Source organism: Channa argus, chromosome 4 (genome assembly GCF_033026475.1).
Source record: "Channa argus isolate prfri chromosome 4, Channa argus male v1.0, whole genome shotgun sequence".
NCBI lineage: Eukaryota > Metazoa > Chordata > Actinopteri > Anabantiformes > Channidae > Channa > Channa argus.
The window spans coordinates 13,448,221-13,471,363 of NC_090200.1; the positions used below are offsets into that span (position 1 = coordinate 13,448,221).

The 23,143-nt window shown below is 38.9% G+C and overlaps 2 protein-coding genes across 5 annotated transcripts; both read right to left on the bottom strand.

The window, feature by feature from the left end:
- Window positions 1-305: 305 nt before the first annotated feature.
- Window positions 306-11,104, bottom strand: pias1b (protein inhibitor of activated STAT, 1b). 2 transcript variants are annotated; one of them, XM_067502210.1, is made up of 14 exons: window positions 11,046-11,104; window positions 8,925-9,243; window positions 8,653-8,737; window positions 8,465-8,512; window positions 7,523-7,613; window positions 7,297-7,431; window positions 7,075-7,180; window positions 6,671-6,744; window positions 6,270-6,430; window positions 5,189-5,322; window positions 4,929-5,106; window positions 4,076-4,215; window positions 3,502-3,539; window positions 306-2,241 (listed from the first exon to the last, which is right to left on the bottom strand). In XM_067502210.1, the coding sequence occupies exons 1-14, from the start codon at window positions 11,067-11,069 to the stop codon at window positions 1,903-1,905; spliced, it is 1,872 nt and encodes a 623-aa protein (XP_067358311.1). In that variant the 5' UTR covers window positions 11,070-11,104; the 3' UTR covers window positions 306-1,902. The 2 variants fall into 2 exon arrangements, with proteins under 2 accessions (XP_067358311.1, XP_067358310.1); XM_067502209.1 differs by having other exon boundaries at window positions 8,925-9,357; window positions 11,046-11,090.
- Window positions 11,105-12,658: 1,554 nt separating this feature from the next.
- Window positions 12,659-19,983, bottom strand: skor1b (SKI family transcriptional corepressor 1b). Of its 3 annotated transcripts, none has more exons than XM_067502820.1 (8): window positions 19,681-19,983; window positions 17,477-19,212; window positions 17,065-17,158; window positions 16,819-16,938; window positions 16,656-16,712; window positions 15,985-16,059; window positions 14,124-14,198; window positions 12,659-13,696 (listed from the first exon to the last, which is right to left on the bottom strand). In XM_067502820.1, the coding sequence occupies exons 2-8, from the start codon at window positions 19,193-19,195 to the stop codon at window positions 13,602-13,604; spliced, it is 2,235 nt and encodes a 744-aa protein (XP_067358921.1). In that variant the 5' UTR covers window positions 19,196-19,212; window positions 19,681-19,983; the 3' UTR covers window positions 12,659-13,601. The 3 variants fall into 3 exon arrangements, with proteins under 3 accessions (XP_067358921.1, XP_067358920.1, XP_067358922.1); XM_067502819.1 differs by having other exon boundaries at window positions 12,660-13,699; XM_067502821.1 differs by having other exon boundaries at window positions 12,660-13,699; window positions 16,834-16,938; window positions 19,681-19,982.
- Window positions 19,984-23,143: the final 3,160 nt, after the last annotated feature.

A 23,143-nucleotide genomic window follows, 5' to 3' on the forward strand; every position in this document is an offset into this window, starting at 1 on the left:
TGAATCTCAAGACAGACTGCTTGTTGAGCCACAACCTAAATATCTGGGATACACAGATGCTCCACATTTGGCCAACAGCAGGTAAAAAAGTTAGTTTTTTTTCCAGTGTCAATGATTTGGCAGTTAATAATGGGCCGAAAGGTCCTATAGGTTTGATATTTTCTTTAAACAACAATGCACAGATGAAGTTTCCCTATCTTTGTGACTTATTTTGATCATTTTATAAGCATTAGTATTTAAAAAGGTGCATTTACATAAGCTTATGCATACAAAAAAAATAAATAAACATACAGGGGAATCGTGACTGTCCTTGGACATTCCAAAGCAATGCAGTATGTAACTGTTTAATTCTTACAAATATCAAACAGCACAGTAGACCTTAGCATTTCAAATTGATCAAAGCCTCTATTGACATCATCTGGTAGTAAAACGGGCAGAGAAATTAAAAATATTACAATGCATGTCAATCAACAATGACATCTTTAAATAGCATTAATTAGATAATTACAAAAGAAATACCACATACAATGACAGCAATGCATATTCACGCATCAAACAAATGCTGAAAACATATATGATAATAAATAATCCTAACCATAAGCACAAGTCAAGAAAAACAAAGGGAGGTGGAGGCGTCAATAATAACTTAAGTAGTTTTAACTTCTGGGCCAAAATGCTCGTGATACACTTTGAACGCTGCTGCAAAAACACTAAAGAAAAACAGTTATGCAGCCTTTGTCCTCACTAAAGAACAGCGTAGCAGGAGAGATCTTAGGTAATTTGCAGACATGCAAAGCTGAAACCTACTGAAGAAGTTTTTATTGCAACTGTAAATGCTTGACTGCTTGACAGCTGTTTGGAAAAAAGCAAGTGCTAAAATCAAATATGAAGTCATGAAATGTCCTTAACCCACTCGCAGCCAAACATTTTTAGGTCTCTCAAATAAAGAATAATTTCAAGTGGATGAGAAATCAGCCTGGTCTTGAAATTATGAATGTTTAATGGACACTTCACTGTAGTTGTCTCTGTAAATGTAGGACACAAAACAAAACACACAATAATTTAAATCTTAGATGTGTACAATCGAAGGCTGCTTGTTGCATTAGTGGCATTCAATCACACACTGAACAAGCCTGGTCTTACAATACTGACTCCCAATTAACTGTAGGTATTTAGGTATAGTCTGGACTATAAATATAACTTTATTTAAGTAAAAAGGGAAGAGGAAAATGTTTTGTTATGACAACAGAAGGATCTAGCATTTGCTTTTGCAAATCTAGTGGCAACAGCTCCTAGAGGCATAAGGAATGCTTCTTTAAAAAAACAGCATAAACATAACTTACATCATAAATAATCTCTTAAAATAATACGACCACAGCATGAATGTCTTTCAAAAAAATCTACAGTGTTGGCAAAATTGGCCAGATCTTTCTGCTGTCCAAACATTTTTGATAGAAAGGAGAGATTTAGAAGTGTTTCACATGTTCCTGTCTTGCTGTGACTTGCCTTTATCTATAACAATGCCCACTTTTTTTTTTAATAATCTAAATATGTTCCACAAGGTGTCACCTCACTGGGTTGTGTGCAGACAACAGTATACTGAAATAATGCCTTTGACATGGAATATTGAAACAAAAGTGTAAAAACCAGGTACAAAAGGTACAATATAATCAAAGGACCACATGAAGAGGTGTGAAAAAACCTTCAGTATCCACAGAAAAATATCAACTGAAGTAACTCACTGGACAAGAAGCGTCCTAAGTTTATATACATATGATAAGTAAAATTGAAAATAGATTTTCCTCTCTGTACATAGCACTGTATTCTTTCATCTTCCTCTTCCTTATTTACAAAGAACTCTTGTTCTCGAGGTCTCACTTGTTTTTCAGTTCCTGTGTAGATCTAGTCAAGAGAGATAACGTCAGATATGGAACCATAAATGGCTGCTGCTGCATCCACCGAGGACCTTGATAATCCTGAGATTGTGTGGCTGTCCCTTTCTCTGTCTCGCTCTCTGTCTTTGTCACGATCCCGCAGACTGCTGGACGACACCAAACTACTGGTACTGCCACTGTTGCTACCTCCATTGGTGGCTGCCAACGTGCTGCTCCCTGGTGTGCCGGGCTGCTCCCGCAACATCTGAGGGGAGCCGTAGGGCAGGTAACGGTTGAGTAGAAGGTCATGTTCCTCTGAGGCTGACGCTGATGCAGCTGCTGCGGCAGCCATCACCATATTGTAATGCTAACAAGACAGAGAAGGACCATTAATAAACAAACATACTACAGTATGATGCTACCGACTGACACTACTTTCACCATCAGACCATCACGAGTGGCAAAGTTATCTAAAAAGGTATTTCAACTCCGAAAATAACTCCTAGGTTTGAAAGGAGTTTTATATGATGAACATTGAATATCTAACCTCAGTTGTAATAATAATTCATTAAACCAATTTGTGGATACCTCACTTTGATGGGTTGTTCATCAAAAGTACAATAAGTACTAATACTAAAATAAATACCAACCACCAACTACTATTGCACAGCCTATGCTGAACAGTCTGTTAAAACTGGTGTTATGTGTAGATTTATTACATAAAATATTAATTTGGTGTGTTGGAAAAATATGTATTTAATGCCAGATGTGACAATAGTTTCTTTTTATTATTTATTAAACTTGTATGATGTTTTGTAAAATATCTATATATTTATGAATTAAATCTTAAAGCTACTATCAAACACTGAGTAATTAGCTTTGTTTGCTAGTATCACAACAACTTTAAGCCCAAATCAAGTTGTATATGTGCAAAATTAGTAAAAGCACTTAACAAAGCATGAGCTTTGCTATGGGTAATTTGCAGATATAGTATGAACCAGGGTGCTGGTTCCTGAGTGAAATGAACACTGAAGTGTCTTTAGCATGGTGTTTTTAGCTCAGTGCAAATTGACAGGAGTGTCTCACAAAGAGGGCAGCTGAACACAAATGTGGCAGGGTTTCTTTATAAAAAGGGCAAGAGACACACCCATTTGACATTAAAGAAGTAGCCATGACTGATGCTGACTATTGCATTTCCACACCAAATCTTCATCTGGGACAGCGAATGGCACTTGTCCACACTGCGAAGATTGCCGTAAACTACCAACTAGCATGTATATGTTCATGAGAAGTGGGGAAACAGGAACCCTTGGACTACACGTATACAAATTGTTAGCAAAGCAGCATGAGCTTATCATTTTCACAACAATCTCCCTGACTACAAAGAGTTATAACTAGCTCTAATGGAACATATGTCTGATAACAGGTTACAACAACATTAAAAGTTGTACTGGTGTTGTTTATGCTTTGGTCTCCTCTGGTGCACTGATTCGCTAAGCTGACAGTGAAAGACATCACTCTGTCTTTGACTGTCAGGCTAATGCCAATTCAGCTGGAAAGCCACCTAAGAGGACACTTGCTGGTTAAACAAGATATTTTGTAATAACGAGTGTCTCAGTAAACATACCTGATTGTCACCTTGGAAGAAGGAGAAGAGATTTAAATCTGCAAGAAAAGGAAAACGAGTCAGTCCATTCATTGCATTCAGCAGTAGTTGTAGATGAAGTTACACACTGATTTAACACAGAACAAAAATCTGTGTGGAAAAACGTTTTGTCAAATCTGTCTTAATTTTAAAAACCCAGGTTATAAACAAAGAGTTGTTACAGTCCTGCTCATACTGGCTGAGAAGTGATGCCTTCCTAATGCAACTATGCTGTAATAGACGGTCTTGTTTAAAAGGCCGACTTCTATAATTCAAGGGAGTATCTTCAGCTCTGTAGTCACGCTATAGGTTGTTCACTGATTTTTTTTCATTTAAAAACAAACAAATAAATATATTGACACATCTATTAGGAGATATGCTACATTACAATTCAGTAAATAAGCATTGGCTTCATGATGTGTTTTTGCACAAATCAGCACTTCAGATTTAGGTCCTAATTTCTTACAATGTAGTTGCCCTAGGGGGGTATTGCTTCAAACCAGAACAGACAGAACAAATAATTCGAGGCGAATATTTAAATAAAACTAAAGTTTACCTGGCAGGTCACTAGCTGTGTGATAGTAGTGGCGATAGTCCTTAATAAGAGGTGGTGGAGGAGGAATGTAGCTGGTCTCCACAGGGGGCATGCTGGGAGCTCTAGCCAGAGGTGAAGCCTGGTTGTTTAGGTTCAGTACTCTGAGAGGCAATACAAATCATGTTATAGGCAAAACAAGTAACATGAAAAAGCTGAGCACAAAGATCCTCAACATTTCTCTAAATTGATGTCATTTCCTCTTTTTCTTTTGGTCTACAGAAGTTCTGATACAGTATTTTTCACTGGTTACAACTAGAAGTTCTTATATATGAGTACTTGCCGATACAAGTAATAAATTCTTCATCAATCCACTGCAGTTAAGCCAATAAAGCTAGTCTGGGTTTTTATAAATAGAGCTACTTTTGCTGATAAGAAAAGAAAAAAAAAACAAAACAAACAAACAAAAAAAGACAAAACACAGCTTTGAGGTCAGATCCTGGAATGAGAGGTGCAGACAACATGGACTGTAGAGTCTAAAGAGAAATATGGAGGTTAAAAAAAACTTCAGGTAAAGTTGTAATTACTGCAGCTATCCCTTGGTTTTCACTGTTACCAGTTGCAAATATTAAACATGTTTAAAATAATATTGAGTGTGACTGTTAGTAACTGGAACATAAGACTTAAGCAGAGAAAAGCCTTCTTTCAGCTTTACTTTAGACGTTATCAATTATCTTAAAACAGCTCTAAACCATAAACTGTTCCATGTCCACCTATCTGTTGAGGTTAATGCAATATCGGTTTTATGAGTACATTAGGGCAGTATTGAACATGACACTGATATTGGCATCGAGACATTCCTAATTTGGTTACTCACCCCTTGCTTGCAGGTGGGGAGATGGGGGACAGCGAGGAGCAGGCCCTTTTAGGAGGCAGCTCATCATCTAGCTCATCTTCTGATGAACTATCCAGTGTCAGGTCAATCACATCCACTTTCTTACTATTGTCATTAGATGATCCCCGTTTATTCTCATTTGTTTCTGTTCGAGACAAATCTACAATGACAAACCAAAGTTAAACTGTACTCCCAGATCACAATATAGACTACTCAAAGAACCAGAAATGCACGGTACGTACCGCTGTCTACACCATTGTATGAGGCAGACACCTCCTGCACCTCCTTCTTTGACCTCATGGGGGCCCAACTTCCATCTTCTTTGAACTGGATTTCATCGCAGTCAGAACAGCCATTCAAGATTTCCATGAACAACCTGTGAAAACAGCATTATGCTTCAATAAGACACAAACAGTCTGAAAATACAACACGACAATGAGTTACAGTTACCATGGTATGAGCAGATTTGGTGATAATCCATGAATCTCAATAAGGCTTTTGTATCATTTGGTATCAACTTTTGAAGCAGGTAGTCAGACGAAAAACTGAAAAAATACAAGGGTGGAGTTCTGCTTCAACTTTAAATGACACAATAAAATACAATCCGAGTCTGCTTAAAGGAAAAGATAAATGCATCTGACTACAAAAAAAAATATATGCTATAAAGAAGGGTACAACTGTAGAGATGTCATGACTATTTTATTCCCAAAGTAACTGCAAAGTAAAATATAACCTACTCGGAATATTTGACATCGAATTGAGCAGTGGAGAAATTTGAGCACAATTCCAGACAACTCTGTTTTTGCTGAATGGGCACAGTGCATTTAAATGCAGTTCAATCACATGGATATTGTGAATCCCTGTACACATGCAGGAGATGAGTAATTTGATCTCTCACTTATCTCTGATAATTTTTTGGAAGCACAAGTCACAGATTTCAATAGCAAAGTGACAAAACAAACTACTTTCTGTATTTTTTTTGCTGTTTGTGTGTTTTGGAGCTGAAGAGCTCCTTTTCTTGTACAAAGATGATTAGAAACCTTGGTATGCACACACATGGCAGAGAAATTGGCATTTTTCAGTAGAAATCCACCGGTGCAAATGAGGGTTTAATCCCAAATGTTTGACCACATGTTTCTGAAAATCAGAAAATTAAACTCTATATACAAATGACTAAACAAAACATTCATTAAGAAATATTAATCTTTGACCCCAAATCTACAGATAAATGCAGCTTGTTTGTTACCTTACATGCTCAAAACAAACCCTATACTAAAATAGTACACCTGGACCTCTTGCATCAGATAAAAGTGTTGTGCTCACCCATCAATAATGAGGTGCTCATAGGGTGCCTTCTTGTCACAGACTGGACATACCCAAGTTGGCTTCTTCTCATTCATTTGGATATAAAGCGTAGCATCAAAGCACTGAAGGTGAGAGCAAGTCATGGCTCTGCAGGGGATTGTCAGCCTCATCTTCCCAAGCTTTCAAACAAAACAGAACACACAGGATATGCATTACTAGTTGGTTTGGGCATAAAATACAGAATATGGTTACACTCCATAATCCTCCCCTATTGTATAATATATTTGTTATAACACGTCGAGTCATTTCTGGTTGATCTAAGAATAAGATAATAAATTAGCCAATTCTATCTTTAAAATTACTACAATGACACTGGCCTTTTTTCCCTAAACTAAGCAGTATAGTGTTGTTGTATTTACAGGACACAGGAGAGAAACGCGTAGACTGGTGGTGGCAATCTCACTCTCGGGATCAGCTGTCAATTTCTCTTTGACTGTGAAAAAAGCAAGCAAAAAACAAGATTAAATATGAAAAAAGATTGTTTGATCAAAGTGTAGAATAAGCATATTTAATGCAACAATCAACTGAAATCATCAGTGCTAACATACAATGCACAATACAACAAAGGTCTATTCATGACTGTTCCCTTTTTAGGTCCCAAGTCTAAATCCTGGGACATCCAATGTGCCCCGACTATGCGTTCAAACAAACAAACAAAAGACCAAGAATTTACTATATGAAACTGCTGATTAATATCATATTCTTACTTCTCTGCAGATGTAGTTTTAGATTTATTATAGTAAGTTAAATTATAGAAACTTACTCAGAGCTCTTGAGTGGTCAGGGTTCCTAATTCCTTTGGCCCTTAGTCTTTGCAACAACACTGCAGAGGACTGCTGTCTTACTAAATAAACAGCCATAGAAAAGCTCTAAAAAATACAAATGAAAAATAATGAATATACTGAGGTGAGTTTGGTCTGGACTACAGAAAAAACACTTCATACATGATTCATAAAATGTTTTTATTCTAAATAGACTTTCATACCCTTCCAATTTCTGAGGTCCATGAGACCACAATTGTGTTGGGAATTGTGGTGGACAGTCGGACAAGAGAGGTTATGTTAATGGGACGACTTGGCCTTTTTGGTTCAACTCCATTTTTGGTTGGAGGAAGATATCCCTGCAGAGAAAAAAAACAATCCAACATCAACAACTTTGATTTTCAGTTACGGAAAATATTAAAAGATAGACTGTAAATGATCTAGACTCACCGGGAGATTACAGGGTTTGCCGTTCACCTTCACACACAGATTAGGGGGGAAATGATCCTCCTGGGGACAGCTTGTCTCTGATAGACAAAATCTGAAAAGGAAGACAATGGAAAATTGGCAATCAATTCAAATGTTGTGAGACTAAATTTCAAAAGCAAATTGTTTCTTTTAAGTTTCCACTTTCACAAAAAAAGGTTGGCTTGCTTGCTTATTTTACCATTTCAGTTGTGTCAAGTACAGCCATCTCCATCTATGATATAGGAGAGCACTTCTTAAAGGATGGCATTCATCCATACAGTGAATATTAATTCTGCAACTAAGGAAAAATGTCAGTTTTTTATATCATTAGTCCTCAAGCAAAAAATGCCCCCAAAGTTTACCTTGTGTTATATGAGTTTTTATCTCCACTACAGGACTCGCTTAAATTTCCTTATCTGTAAGCGAACTGAAAACTACACTCAAAGAACTGAACCACAAATGATTTTTTTTTACCATATTGGTGAAAATGCTATGGTTTATTTGATTAGAGGCTTTGCGACTTTGGGCATATTGCCCAGTTTGGTAAAATATCCAGATTCCAAATTTTTTTGTCACCTGCATCTCCCTTTCCACAATAAGAACACAATTCAGAAGGTAATTCCCATTGATACTTTCTTTGATTTAAAGTTACCTATATAGCAATAAGCTAGGTAGGAATTTAGGTTAAAATTGAATATTATGTTTAGGCTTTAGGTTGTTAAATCTGACTCTGAAAGCCAGACTACACAGCTAGAAAGGATTCTACATTGCACAGATATGTTTTAAATCTATAGACTGTAATGAAAGGAACTACACATGGCTATAAATACCACAACTATTTATGTTTGATTCAGAACTGCGAGGCTTAGTACGGACCCAAATTATTACGCTTTTATGCTCAGAAAAAAAGTGTACTGCACGTACCTTAACTGGACTTGAACAGCAAAGTCACATTTGGTCCCAGATATGTCCCTAAAGAATCAAAAGCAAAATCAGGTTAAGCCAGTTAGAACACTTTGTTTTATGTTTGTTTAATGTTTTACAGTATTAATTTTTTCTTTACTCTCATCTCTAGCTGAAGCCAGTACTCACTGATAAACATTCTCACTTACATGGAGCTGCTGATCTGTTGAACTTGTTGTGGTGTTAATGCAAAGGCATAACATGCTTCCTGGAACCGCTGGCTGTTGTCTGACGCTATGACAAATAAACAGAAACAACACGACAGTCACTGGGGAAACGTACTGAAATCAATATGCACTACTCACTTTCAATGTTGAGCATGGTTTTACTTCAGATTTTGGTGGTCACAATATTCCATCACTTTGCAAATACGAGAAAAGTGTTATTACACACACAGCTGAACAGAAATTGGTGAACTCACACAGGCTGGTTGGCTTAATGAGTTCATCCAGCACGTCATAGAATGGCAATCTCTGGAGTTTGACATCAGGGTGTACAGGGTGCAGGGCAGTGGGAAGATGAGGCAAACTCAGCTCATGCTTAGGCCCAAGTAAAGAAACAGGCAGCAGAGGTGATGCGGAACCGTGGTTGTCAAATCCCAGCTGGGCAAGGCCAGCGGGCAGGCTGGAGGCAGAATGAACACCAGGCAGGGCAAGGTCCACTGGCGAAACCATTTTTGTTGGGAAGCGTCGTCTGTAGAGTTCTTTGATTTTCATCTGCACAGCCGGACTGCAACCAGCCTTGAGTAGGTGGAGAGCTTTGGTCAAAAGTTCATGTTTGCGACCATGCTTATTCCGCCCTGCATATCCCAACAACACCTGGAGCTCCGAAACTCGAAGGCTCATTATCATTTGCTGGTGGAAAATGAAGAGTGGGAAAATGGGCTATTACACCCTAGAAAACACATTTCTTACTCTAAAGTTAAGAAACAAGTTTTCTGTTCTCATTTTAACTTAAAATGGTAATGATTGCAATTCATTAAGTTATGATTTGTCTGACTGATGTTTTTAAATGTTTGAATCCTTCACAACTAACAACTATACATTTATTATACTAGATCTAATTTTTTAATTAGACTAAAGTTTTTATTAAAATGCTGCAAGTAAAAATGCAGGGCGTGTATGCGGTAACATGGGTACTTGTGCAAAAATAATGGAATTCAATACACCAAAGACTGTCAGGGAAGAGTTACTTCAGATCTGCCAGTATTTAGGAAAGTAGTGTGTTGTTGTGGATGTTGTCGTTGATTAGGTTCTCAAAACAGAAAAAAAATTCCATACAACATAATTTATAGTTATCATTACAAAGAAATGTGCTAAGTGGCACAAATATGTTTTAAACATTCAATAAACAGAATTGGATTGATTCTATGACACAGATGCAATTAAACTGTGCAATCATTGATCAGATAATTATGTTAATAGGGCTTCTCCGCATATTGTCATATTGGGTTCCTACTTTTAAATAAGCATTTAAAGAAAAACCTGTCTATGTACATACTGCCATCAGTCACTGCCATTTACCTGAAGAGTCCGAATAGCATCATTGAGTGAGGAAAAATGTACACTAAAGGGCTATTTAAATAAAAACCTGTTGATTTAAATCAATTAGGGCATGCCACCAGACATAAGCGGAATATTTGGACATAATTAATATAAAGACTCTCCTATAAGCTTTATTAAACGCATTGTAAACTGTGAAACACGCAAATTGCTTAACCTTACAGGATTAGTAATAACACACTAATATGACAGCGTGTAGTAGAGGAGGAGTGTCAACAGGGTTTCTATTCGTTTAGGCAAGGAGCAGATTGGATAGAAAATGTTTATACTGTGAGTGTTTTCTATTACATCATTTGATAATTATCAAAATTAAGACAGTAGAAGGTGAACAGAAACAGGCTGGATTTAGCTACTTAGCATAAAATAGCTAACAGTGCATATGTGATGTTGGTGTATTCTTACTTATAACCTAATGGTAACGTTACATTATTTAATTAATCTTGTGTGTTTGAACCCTCTCACCTGGGTTACATTTCAACTAATTAGACAATAGCGACACTATTTCAAAGAATAACATCACATCTGGTTAGAAAGAACGAAAGTGTTTATGGATGCTAAACTGACGTTACGCTTGCTTTGCAGGGAATAGACAGAGCCCGTTTTTAACAGATATTGCGTTTCGCCAGATGCAGTACTGGAACTATCGGGTGGCTAACGCTAAGGTGTCATTACGTTCAAAATGCTTACATGCCACGGCTTTCAACTTTTAAAAGTAACACCAGGCCTTATCCGCAGATAAACCATACAAGAGAGTGTGCCTAACACAGCGTCGGCAACAATAACAAAGCTAATGCTAGCGAGCTAGCCCTTCAGCTAGCAGTTGGTCTGGCCTCATCTGATTTGCTCTTTTTTTAGTTATATGCCTTTATAACACAATTTCATGGGTGTGGATAACGTACACACAGTGCCATCATTTAAATTTCAAATTTCACTATTTCAAGAGTCTATTTATTTCTAACTAATGTAGGCATTCGCTTTACCTTGAGTTCCGCACTCTCCGCCATCTTGTTACATTATGTGCGCATGCGCAACAGCCGTCCTCAAGGGACAGCGTAGTCAATTCAAAATTGCCTGTCGCTTCGAGGCAGCTCCCAGCAGGGGGCGCTGCCGCAACACTAAAAATAACATTCAAACACAACCGATAAAATCCAACGAGATGGGTTTTGTCCTGGTGTTACAAAGATAAATCAGACACTTGGAGTTGTTAGCACTTTGGATCGAAACTGATTTTATTTGAATGGACTAACGTTTGGAGTGTGAAAGAGGTTAGACTTTGCAATTACACAAAACGCATCAAAGAGTTTTTGTTTATTTTTTGTTCTTCTATGTTGACCCCTCGGCTTTGTCTGGTGACCTGTGGCTTAGACTACAGTCCCTAAAAATCTGGATAGAATCTTCACCTTATAGTTTTTATAAAATTTAAAGGTGGTCAATTTAATTTAGCCTTTTTGATAAAAGTCAAGAAAAAAATTTAAAAAATATAAAACATAAAATACCTGCAATATCCACTCCATTAAAAGTAACAAACCTAAATTACCACTAGTGCAGCCACAGCTGGTTAAGTAGAGATCACCCGAGTGCAGTGAATGTGTTTGAAGGATTGGTAAAGAACCTATGTATAGTACACTTATATCTGGAAGGTCCGGTCACTGGTGAAATAAAATCCTGAACAAAAACTACACCAAGAATATTGAAGAACACTCAGAAAACTCAGGAAAGAACCACTAAAAAACAGAAGTCGGGGGATGGCTAATGAACATTTCCAAGTCATTGAATGTCTCTTGGAGTAGTAAATCTGCCTAGAGCAGCCATGCTGCGTAACTGCTTCACTGGCCTAATAAGGAGACCACTAAGATACCTATGACTCTTCTGAGTTACAGAGCGATGTTCTCATCAGATCAAACGCTGGTGAAGAACCTGGGCCTCAGTTGTCATATGTACAATCTCTCCAATCTCAGCTGCTGAAGCTCATCTTCATCAGAGGAGTCATACGTGTCTTGGTGGTCTAAGTAACTAGTCTCCATCTTGCACAGCTGCTTAGTTTTGAGAACAGCTTAGTCACATGTGTACCTTTAATTTTCCTCTTATTTCTCAATGAGGGATGTTACTGCACCCCAAGAGGTACGTATTGACTTGAAAATGTTCTTGCATCCAACCTCTGTCTTCTACTTTTCAAAAACTCTTCAGTGTCGATTGTAGTGTTCTTTTGTTTTAGGCCATATACATATCAAGGCATATTTATTATACTTTTTTACTTTTTCCAGGCACCTCACCAAGCTGTAAAGTGGTTTAAAACCAGCCCCACATCAACTGGCTAGCCTTCAAAAGTAAAATGTTGTTTATCCACTGATACATTAGTAACAATATATTTATGAATACTACCTCTTGTATAATAGGTACATCAGTCAGGGGTCATTTTACTACACAGATACATAGAGATACTTTTGCAATTTTCCTTTACTGCAGTTTTTCTATTCTACATTGAGGTACTTTTGCTTAAGTAAAGAATCTGAATAGGCCATCACCACTGCTGGTGAGTCAGTCAACAGAAAATGAATGATTAATAAGTAGAAATGACAAACGTTTATTGGTTTCATAGCAGTTAGTTGAATTTATTTCTTCTATGATTCAGCCCTTCATTTAGGCTACAACCTGTAGCCTCAGTAACCCAACACCCAGAGGTCTTAATTTCAAAGTAAAAGCAAACTCTTTGTTTCTCCTATGATAAACGTGTAAAATTATAACTACCATTCATAGAGTCACATTCTGCTGCTGGTACCATTTAGCCTATGGGCTACATTAGTTTTGTATGTTGTTTTGTGAATATTAGAGGAAAAAAAACAACAGGGAAAGGGAATTATGCCTGCTGAGCCTGCTGAGGGCAAGAATCCACATTTCTTTTAATAAAATGATTTATTCATTAGCGATGAAAACAAATATTGCAAAAACAAATAAACTACTCTGAGTAAAATATGCCACTACTTACAAGGTTGCAGATGAAGCCCAATTTGGCCTACTAACTTCCTCGTTGAGTCTAGGCTTGGTTTGACCGTCACAAATAATTACAGTGTGAACCTATTTCAATGCAAAGGCCTTTTATTTATAATTCCCGTCACTCGTTTAAAGTGCATAACTTCCCAAGTAAGCTACTGGCCTGCAAAGAACACAGCAAAAGTAGTAGGCTAATTCACAATACTGTGAGGATGAGGAGCGATGAATTGGCTATTATTGACAACAAAAAAACAAATAACAACCTATAACTATTACAAGATACATATTTTTTCATTGCACTTTGCCACAAATAATAAATATCATCAATCGTGTCATTGCAGAAAAACAAAATTTAACCTATGTAAGATGGTCACAGTACATAAATGCTGAAGGTAGATACACGTTTTAAATTTTTTACAAATAATTACAAGTTAGTCTATTTTCGACGTTATTCCTCAGAGTTTCTCTGGGGTGGGGGTTCCGTGTTTTGCTGTTTGACAGAAGCTGTGGATGGGTCTCCTTTTATAAATGTATAGGGATTTGATTCAGGGTGGCAGTAAAGGAGATTTGAAGGTGCACGATCCGGTGCAGTGGCGAGGAGTCAGCATCTTACAGGAGAAATGGTGTAAAGCGTCGTGAGCTTCTATGAAAAAGGAGATAAAACCATCAATAGTGTACGAGTGCGTGAGTGTAAAATGTTCTTAAACTGCAAACTGCATAAAATATAAATTGTTTTTCAAGCGTTGAAAAAAATGTTTAGGTGTAATTTCTGCTGGGTTAAATGTCTGAGTCTGCATAAGCGGCCAAATAATATGCAGAAAATAATGAACGGATCATGAGTAAATCATGAGGAAATCTGGTTACAACTTGACAAACTTCTTTACATATGAAAACACCCAACAGATAAAACCAGGCATGAGATCTTGTGCACACAGAGCCATTTAAGCACATAGCCAAACATCAATCACGTCGGCAAATACGCCCCAGTAAATCTGTGGGTCCACACTGGGAACTGAAGGCACGTCGCAGCGCTGCTGTTTCCGCTCCCTCTGCTTTATTTTTCTCACCTCGGACGATGTGAAGCTGCTGAACCATCTCCTCCCTGTAGGAAAGTTCCCTTTTCATCTGATCCTGAAAATTATCTGAGGAACACATGGCAGAGGTAGATTTCAGTCAGTGAGGCTGCAGGTAAAATAGTCAGTACAAGGTCATCGTTGTCTGAGACATTTATTTGGCCACTCACTCCGGCATAAATACCGAAAATACTTTGAAATGCGCGTGGGTAGGTCTGACTTTTGTCATAATTATTTATGTGAACTTAAGAATACAATGTTAGATTAGTTTAATTGGATCGAGTCGTGCTTTCTGCGGAGGGTGCAGATTTATCCGCCTCTAGAGGGCGCTGTGCTCTAAATAAAGCCATAAACCAGGTCCCGAATTCATGAAGCAAACACGACGTCACAAACACTGTAAGATTTTTGTAAATAATTCAGAGAAAATTATTTTTATAAAACTTAATCTAATTGTTGGTTCTCAAAAAATGGGTGAGTTGCAGACTTAGTCATTTCAAGCGAAATGAAATGTGCAATGAATGCAGAACAAAGCAGATGAGCGTTCATGTCCCTTGTTCTTTGTTTTGTTTTAATTAAACGTACAATAGCTGAATTTAAATAAGAGCAGAACAAATTTATATTTCACAGTATTTATAGGTTTTGCCCAACTCCACCACAAAGCTCTGAGTTTGTATGCACCACTGGAATCTCATGTTAGATTTGTTAGAAAGTGATGACATGTAGTATTTTACAACCAGCAAGACTATGGAATGAACAATAATGTCCATTACAGAACCCAACAATATGGACATTTTACAATAATTTAATAGTATTGAATTCATTTCTAAGACACCATTCGTATTGTCCAAAATATATTGTATTTTACCATTGTGCAATAATACAACATACAAATGATAATACAGCACAACAGCTCACGATTGAGATATTTTCACCGGTAAAATGATCAGAAGCCATTATCCATCCTTATTACTGACGTTTATGTTCACACAATCTAATGGAAATTTGAGGTTTTTTATAATTACACACAATTTTAACTATGAGAATTTTCTGCCTTTTTTTTTAAATTGAATACTGATTTTAAAGCAGTTCTGAGTTGTTCATTTTCTCATTTTTGATATTAGATTCTACACCAAGTAAATCTATTGAAACAGTAGCTTTTTAAACATTTTTAGAGAAGGTTAGAGGATGTATTTTCAGTGAGTGTGCTAAGGAGTGTCCTGGGATTTACATGATGTAGCTTCAAGCTTCTCCATGTACAGATAAACTACAAATTTTAAAACCACAGTTAACGGCACATATGCTGAATCCAGATCTTCTATACATCTGCATTGCAGAATGAAGCTTTGTGAAACATTTTCAATTGTTCTGCCGTGCAAAAAGCTGAGTATTCTTATTTTAATCAAAGCGATACTCTGCTCAGTTATTATACAGCATAAACATTTTGACATTCTTCACACTTACCTTTTTCAAAACTCTTTCTGCCTATAAACTTAAACCAAGTAATTTGAATTCAAATTGAGCTCCCAAATATTTGCTATTCCATTATGTTTCCTACAAAGAACTATTTTGTAAGTGTTCAGAGAGAAGGTTAAAATCGTATTCCTCCCAAATAACTGTTAAAAGGGGTTATGAAAACACCTCTTCCCAATGGAGCATGTCCCTGAACCACTTAGCATTTCTGGTAGATTGGTGTCCTTTATACAGTTCTGGATTTCATGGTTGTAGTTTGAATCACAACAATATCAGAAAAGTAACAATTAAAAAGAGAAAGACTTTTGAGACTCTATCAGTGAAATCACTGGGACTGATGAAAGCCAAAATAGTGTAAATAACACTGTTGCAAAATTGATCTTACCTTTCAAGCTTTGAAATTCACGTTCCAGTTTTTTCCTCAGCTCAACTTGCTGTAACAGCTGTTTCTGTAGTTCCTCTAAAAAACACAACAGTAAAGGGTGTTTGAGGAGGAAAGGTACAGGCTGTTTTATCAGCCCCCTACTATTATCAGCCTCCTGCTAGGACACTCTTCTATTTTTACTGACAGTTATGAGGGCATTATCATCATTTAGACTGAAAATTCAGAGCAGGTCTTCCTGGACCTGTAGTAAGAAAAAAAAAACAAAGAAATCCCACAAAATCTGCCTCAAACCACAACCAGAAAGTGAACAAAAATTGAAAGCATTGTCTCATTTTCTTTAAAACCTGTTATCAGTTGTTAAGATAAGCAAGTGACAGTTAATTAACAAATACTTTGGGATAAGTCTGGCCCCAAGGCCTCAGGACTAAAAGGACATGGAGACAAGTGAGGGGGTATCGCTAATAAAGCTTGAATAAAATACGTTTTATGTTTAAAAATAGAAAACTAATTTTATTCAGGCTTTAGTAGCAATTTATTTGCAATTATTATATTAACATTTATTGGCAATTATATTGAAAACCATTTTGTGTAAGTATGAGAAATAGCACCGGTATATAATTCATAATTGTAGATAAAGTTTGTAATACATCAATGATTTAACGTTGCCTTACCTTTTGCCAGAGTTTCAATGTCTCTTTGGGATGGAGCTCTTGCTGCTACGTCCTCGCCTAAATGCACAGAAAATACATTATTGTCTTTTATTTGCAAAAGAAAGTCGACCCTCTTCGTGCCCTAATAAAGAACCTATATGATTGAAAAATCCTATTCGCTGACCTGGGAATAACTCACCATCACCCGGCTCTCGCTGGTTCTCCTCACTGCTTTGTTCATTAAAAGACTTGGTTTCGATCTCCTCCACTGTAGAAGACGGCTCTTCTTTACTCGCACTCTCATCTTAAGAGAAAATAAATCGATGTAATTTTTCCCTACTTTCGTTTTTTTAACAGCTAAATGTAAAAAAAAAAAAAAAAGAAAAAAAAAAGAAAGAAAAAAAAAAAAAAGCAGAACACAATGTCTAACCATTTGTTGTGAGCACCCCAGCCTGGTAATTCGCAGGTCTGAAGTGGTACGGACTGCTCCTTTGTTGCAGATCACTCCTCTCATGTGAGTAAGCCTAAAGAAGGAAAAATACCATTCCTTTGAGCTCTATTAAAATATAATCTAAACTTGATAATTAAAAATATACTCTTAGTTGAAGTGTTTATATTTTTATTTGAAGGAATTGTTTATGATTTATCCCACTGAAATGCGTGAACATGCTGTTTGCTGCTGCTCTTACACAGTTTTAACATTAGGGAATTTCCCCCCAACAGGAAAACATTTATCTTCTTAAAATGCACACAAACCGAAAAAAACAAAGCCACTTGCAGAAAACTTGAGTTAAATATTACAGCTTGTGTCATCTGTCCTGCTTTTCGATTATGTCACTCACTTCAGTGAAAGACGCAGCTATGTGGGACAACTGCTTGCTCTGCAGTTCTCTTTCAGAGGACTGGGCCACGTGGAGGCTCGTTTTTTGAGAATCAAGCATCATCCCGCCGTCCTGTAAGCCCTTGGATTCCGAGTCGTTTGTGGAAACACTGTGGGGCAACCCGGGTGGGGTCCGAGGACAGACTGAGGACGGATGCCGGGAGTCCTCCTCCTCTGGCGTTTTGTTTGTCTCCACATCCACGTCCGGCTCGCCCTCGCTGTCCACGCAGGGGGACATGGACCGGTAGCTTGAGCTCTCACTTAAAAAATCGGGTGACAAATAGCCGGTGCGACACCCGTTGTAAGCGCCCCTGTTGCCGTACAGCTTGGCGATGCAGTCAGCGTCTTTAATGACGGGTCTGAACGCGGAGACGTAGCTGATTTTCCTTGGCGCAAGGGTCATCCCCTCCAGCGGCCTCGACTCGTCCCCTGACTTGTCATCTTCGTTACGCGCGGACTGCGTGCTAGAGCATCGGTCGTTTTCAACCACGCTGTCTTTTGACGTGTTGGTGCTTCGGTCACTGTGCTCAGATATGTCCACGTCAGCCTGTCTAGGAGGACATAGCAGCTCTTGTGCGGGTTTATGCTGAGTCTGGGGGTACGGGGGCATGGGCAGCGCGCTTGCCGCGGGCCAGAACATGGGGAAGGAGGGATATGCGCTATCCTTGGTACTAGGCCACAGGACACCTGGGAGCCCCACTTTGCTTTGCTCTCCCATCATTACGTCGTCCTTCTTTTGGCACAGGCCAAACGCTGGGAATCCGTACGGATGAGGGAAGAGAGGCGGTGGGATCTTTTGCAGCATCCCGAAGCCTTTACTCGGCACCGGGATCACTGGGTAGCTGCGTGCGCTCGTCATGCCGCCCCTGTTGTCCTCGCAGCTGAGCATTTTTGCAGGTATCTCAGGTGAGTCTCGGGGACGATTGGGTCCATGTGATTTTAATGGAGAGGTGGACTCTGAGCCACTGCCTGGCAGCGTCCTCTTACGACTGCCCCCGTTGAACATGGCCTTCACATCTTCCCAAGCGTGTAATATGTCTGTCTGGCTGCTTTTATCTGTTAATTTGAGATGCCGCCTCCAAGAATTAAAGTTTGCTGCATCTGGCTGTGTGTACTTGGATTCTGGTGTGCGATGCGAGTGAAATATGAATTTATTTGGAGAAAAATACATGTTGCAATAGGAGCACTTGATGCACTTGGCCCTGGAGCTGTTGTATCTGGCCGGAATGAAGCTGCCTCGACTCCCCCAGGCGCACTCGTGAGACACATCAAAAGCAAAATTTTCTGGAAGTTTAGGAGGCGAATGAGCTCCTAGAAACGATTTACAAAGTCTCTCAGCCTCGCGTTTAGTGATCATCCCGCAGCGCCTGGAGGAGATTGGCATCGCACCGGCTCTCCGAAGGATCTCCAGCTGGACAGGGGTGCACTGGACGCAGGTGATCCCCAGAGCCACACGCCGGTTGTGTATCTCGTTATAGCTGTAATTCTTCAACAGGGTGTTAGAGATCTGTGCCAGACAGAGTCTCTCCTGGCCATCTATCACCAAAGACACGATAGGTATTCCGTACAGTACCGTCTCTCCGACCTGGTTGGGCTTTAAGTTGTTGGTGCTCGGGTAGGAAAGTTCTTGTTTGGAGCTTGGCGAAGAGCTGGAGTCTCGTCCTGCAGGTATGGAGTCCATCGTTGGAGGCCTGGAGGCTGCAGAGACGTCGTTTGACATGAACATGTAAGTTTTATGTCCAAATATTTGCAGCTCTTGTAAAGCTTTATAATTAGCCTTTATACTGTGCATCGCTTAAGTCCAATTTTTCATTGCATATAGTTCAATCTGATAAACATAGAAAGAGAGGATTTAATAAAGTTACATGAGCGGTTGTTCATTTTTTAGGAATAAAAGCACGGCCCTATTAACCAATATGTTAATATCGTAAGGGTGATTGGCAAATTGTATATTTTAGGCAAAATTCCACATAAATTAATTTTAAAAGGCTGAGTTTTTTAGTTATTAAAAACGACACGCGATTGTCCGTAAATTCTGACTAATTTTATTCAACAATACGCAAAATCATCGTGCTATGCTGGCTGAAATAATGACACTTAATGATAATGCCGACTAAAAGATTACACGGCTATGAAATGCCGCCGAAGTCAGGGTCTGAAACTCACCTTTAAAGCTCGCGCAGCTCCCCTCCGTCCTGAATGAGAAGGCTGTGATCAAGTGAATGTCGGAGCGATCAGAAGTCTGTGTTGGAAGATGTAAAGATGTTTGCTTTGGGATTGGGACTCAGTTGTCCGTGTAGCGCCACCTCCCTCCTTCTCACCGTCCTCCTCTCTCTGCTGTGGTGTCGGTGTGTGCGGATAGTTTGTGTTGCGCCAGCATCAGCAGCAGCAGCATCATCATCAGCAGCAGCAGTAGCAGTGTCCACATGGCAGACAGACTGTAGTACAGCCCCCTCTACGACATGACAACAATCAAGTGACGGGAAAACTTATGGCGAGGCACTCCCACTCACACAGGCAGTCAGCATTAACTATATGGTTTCGTGGCCAGTGAAGGTGGTTTGAGTTTTTTTGATCTTATGACAGCCTGCAGGTCTACACACATGGATATGGTGCTGGCTACAAAGGGGTTCGAGTAATAAATAAAAACACCTACTAATCACCTAAACCTACTAAAATAGGTTTAAATAAATTCAACATTTAAAAAAATAAAACACAACCTCATTAATCTTTCATTACATTGTTGCGCATTGTGCCGACAAAAAGAAAAAAAATAGCATTAAATTAATTGTTTTCGCTCTCCTGTTAAGATACTGCAGCGCTATTGATATTATGCATGGAAGAGGTTGTAGTGGGATTTGGCATTCCGCTAAAAACAGCAGGGACCCACCGACACATTGTTGTGCGCATGGAGCCGGGGCCCGCTGGTGAATACAGGGTGCAGGCCTGCATCATGTGCTGAGTTCCCACGGATTCACCGTTTACAAGCTAAACACCGCCTACACGCGTTCTGACAATAACCAGCTGCTTTAAAGGTCACTCTCTGTGATCTGCGCTCAATTCTGTCCCCCAAGCTGAAAGACCAAGATCAGACACAAGAACAATAGGGACACCCTTGAGCCATAAGCGACGGACATTTAACTTTTTAAAGTCAATAAAAGGTTCAGCTTAATCACTTTCATGTGGCACACGTGAGGGGCAGAGCACTGATGCAATATTGATGAAGGTAACAGGACACGTTCCTGTCGGTCCTGTTGACGCACAGGGACAGATCTGTACAGGATTAATGACAATGTGTCCATAATTATTGTTTTACGAAAGGGAAGTGCAGTGTAAATGCAGACAGATCATAGGCAACAATTTCAAAAAAAGAAAGAAACCCAAAACGTTACTAAATGCGATAATAATAATAATAATAATAATAATAATAATAATAATAATAATAATACAATAGTAATAATACAAATAATTTAATGTAAACGACTAACATTACATTTACGAATTGTATCCATGTTGTAATGAAATAATGCAAATGTAAAATTCGATCCCTGAAACTATAATTTTGTTCAACTCCATTCTGTGTAGTTATGATTATCATTTTACACACTAACCCATTTGCGCCTGGGATTAGGACCACGTTAACAACAAGCAGTATAAATGTTGTACGTGTTCACGTGTTGTCCGTAAACAAGCAGCGGCCCAACCTGAGGCGACTTCTGCAGGTCATATTCAAATCAAGCAGCAATCTCCACCATCCTGTTTATCGATTATTAAACGGGCACGGTTCGTTAAACGCCGACTGTCATCAACGTAAACTTCTCAATTACAAGTCATTGTTACTGAAAAGATTCATTTTATTGACAGTGTTGACATTTTCAGACTGATGTGAATGATATAAAGTCTTAAAAATGCTCACAGACACTACAGATTCACATTCACACACTCATTCGCAGCAGGAAGCAGGTGTAGTGTGCAACAGGTTAGTTTCACCTAAACATGAGATGAGGAAATAAGTGAAGTACCCAAAGAGTCAGAGAGGTCAATTTTAGGCTCATGCTTCTACCTTTTTGTGCAGGAGAGAACAGCTCATTTAAAAGTGTGTCTGCATTAATCACAGTGCTGCATCAAAGTATGATAATCACCTGAACACTCTATTAAAATAAAAGTACCAGCCCAGGGGAAATCTTACCTTACTCTTTAATTGTTTTGAGGCTTTGATAGGCTTTTTAATCTAAGATTAATTTATGCATTCTTAAATAACTCTACATATGATTAATAAGCTTGAAAATTAAAAGGAGACTGAAGCAATTATAACAAGTGGTTGGTCATCACCTCATTAGATGGGATTAGAAAGATGCAGTTTGTAAGTGTGTGTGCCACTTTGTATATGTTGCCTGATTGGGTATCACAAAAAAATTAAAAGGGTGGAAGTGGAGCAAAATGTGCTGAGACTGTTAACAATCAGTGAGAAAGGGGCTGCTGGCAAATTAGTCTGGACATTACCAATAGTTTGTTATGTCCACCTGACTAGAACTAATGCAGCCTAATACAACAGTAAAGCAATAAACACCTCTTCATGAAGGTGATAATGACCAGTGTTGATCCAACTGTGTGATCATTTTTGCTGCCATGTCATGTCATTTGTTCTGTGGTATTGTCGGGCCAAATTAGACTACTAGATTCACCGTCATTTATCAGAAACGTGACATAATATGTGACCTTTTGCATGGTATAAGTAGATAATTAAAGCTAGACTCAGATCCTCCACTGTTGACCACAGTGTTGATCCTCAGCTGGAAAGACAAGAAAAGAGAAAGATCAGCTGTTTGAGAGACCACCGCAGAGCCACAGTGAAAACAGTAACTTGCTAAATGGCTGCAAATGTGTAAACAAGACATCACTTCTCTCCTCTTCTGATGTTTATTTGTCTCCTAAAAGCCCACCCCTGGGTCCTGACCCCCACATCCTCCACCGCTAAACGGAACATTTCTTCTCGCAGGAGGAGGTGTGCATTATGTGTGTTTGTGTGAAAAAGAGAGAGAGTGTGTGTGTGTGAGAGAGAGTGAGGTGGGGGAGTTGGAGGAGTTCATCACTGCATCAAATGAGCCTGAGCGCAGGGACCCTTTTGTCACAGACAGGGACTCATCTGCCAATGGTGAGCTGTGAGGTCCTAGGGGAAGGGACGAACAAAGGTGCTAAAAGGCTGTGTGACAATGAGGGTGCTCCGAGGAGAGCCTTAAAGTGTGGGACACAGGCTGCATGGGACAAGCTGTGCCAATCACTCCGCAATTACTTTTTTGTGCAATCCAAAGGCCTTGTGGGGGCATTCATTGGGAGATGCAAAGACACAAGCTGCCACAACGAGCATCCACATCTCTCTGCATTTTGCTTCTTAGGTATATAGAGGTGTCCTGAAGCTCATCATGAAAGAAATCTAAAGCAATCGCCTGACCCTCTGTTGATTTGATTGCAGAAAACTACTGGAAAATTCGCCCCCTTTTCTCTTTGGAATTATGTCAACCAGAAAGAAAAGAGATGAGAAGGATTACATTTTACATGGGAAAGACTAAAAGGTTTATCTGTTATTATTGTAAGCAATATGTGTATCAAAATGCAAGATGGTGTGACT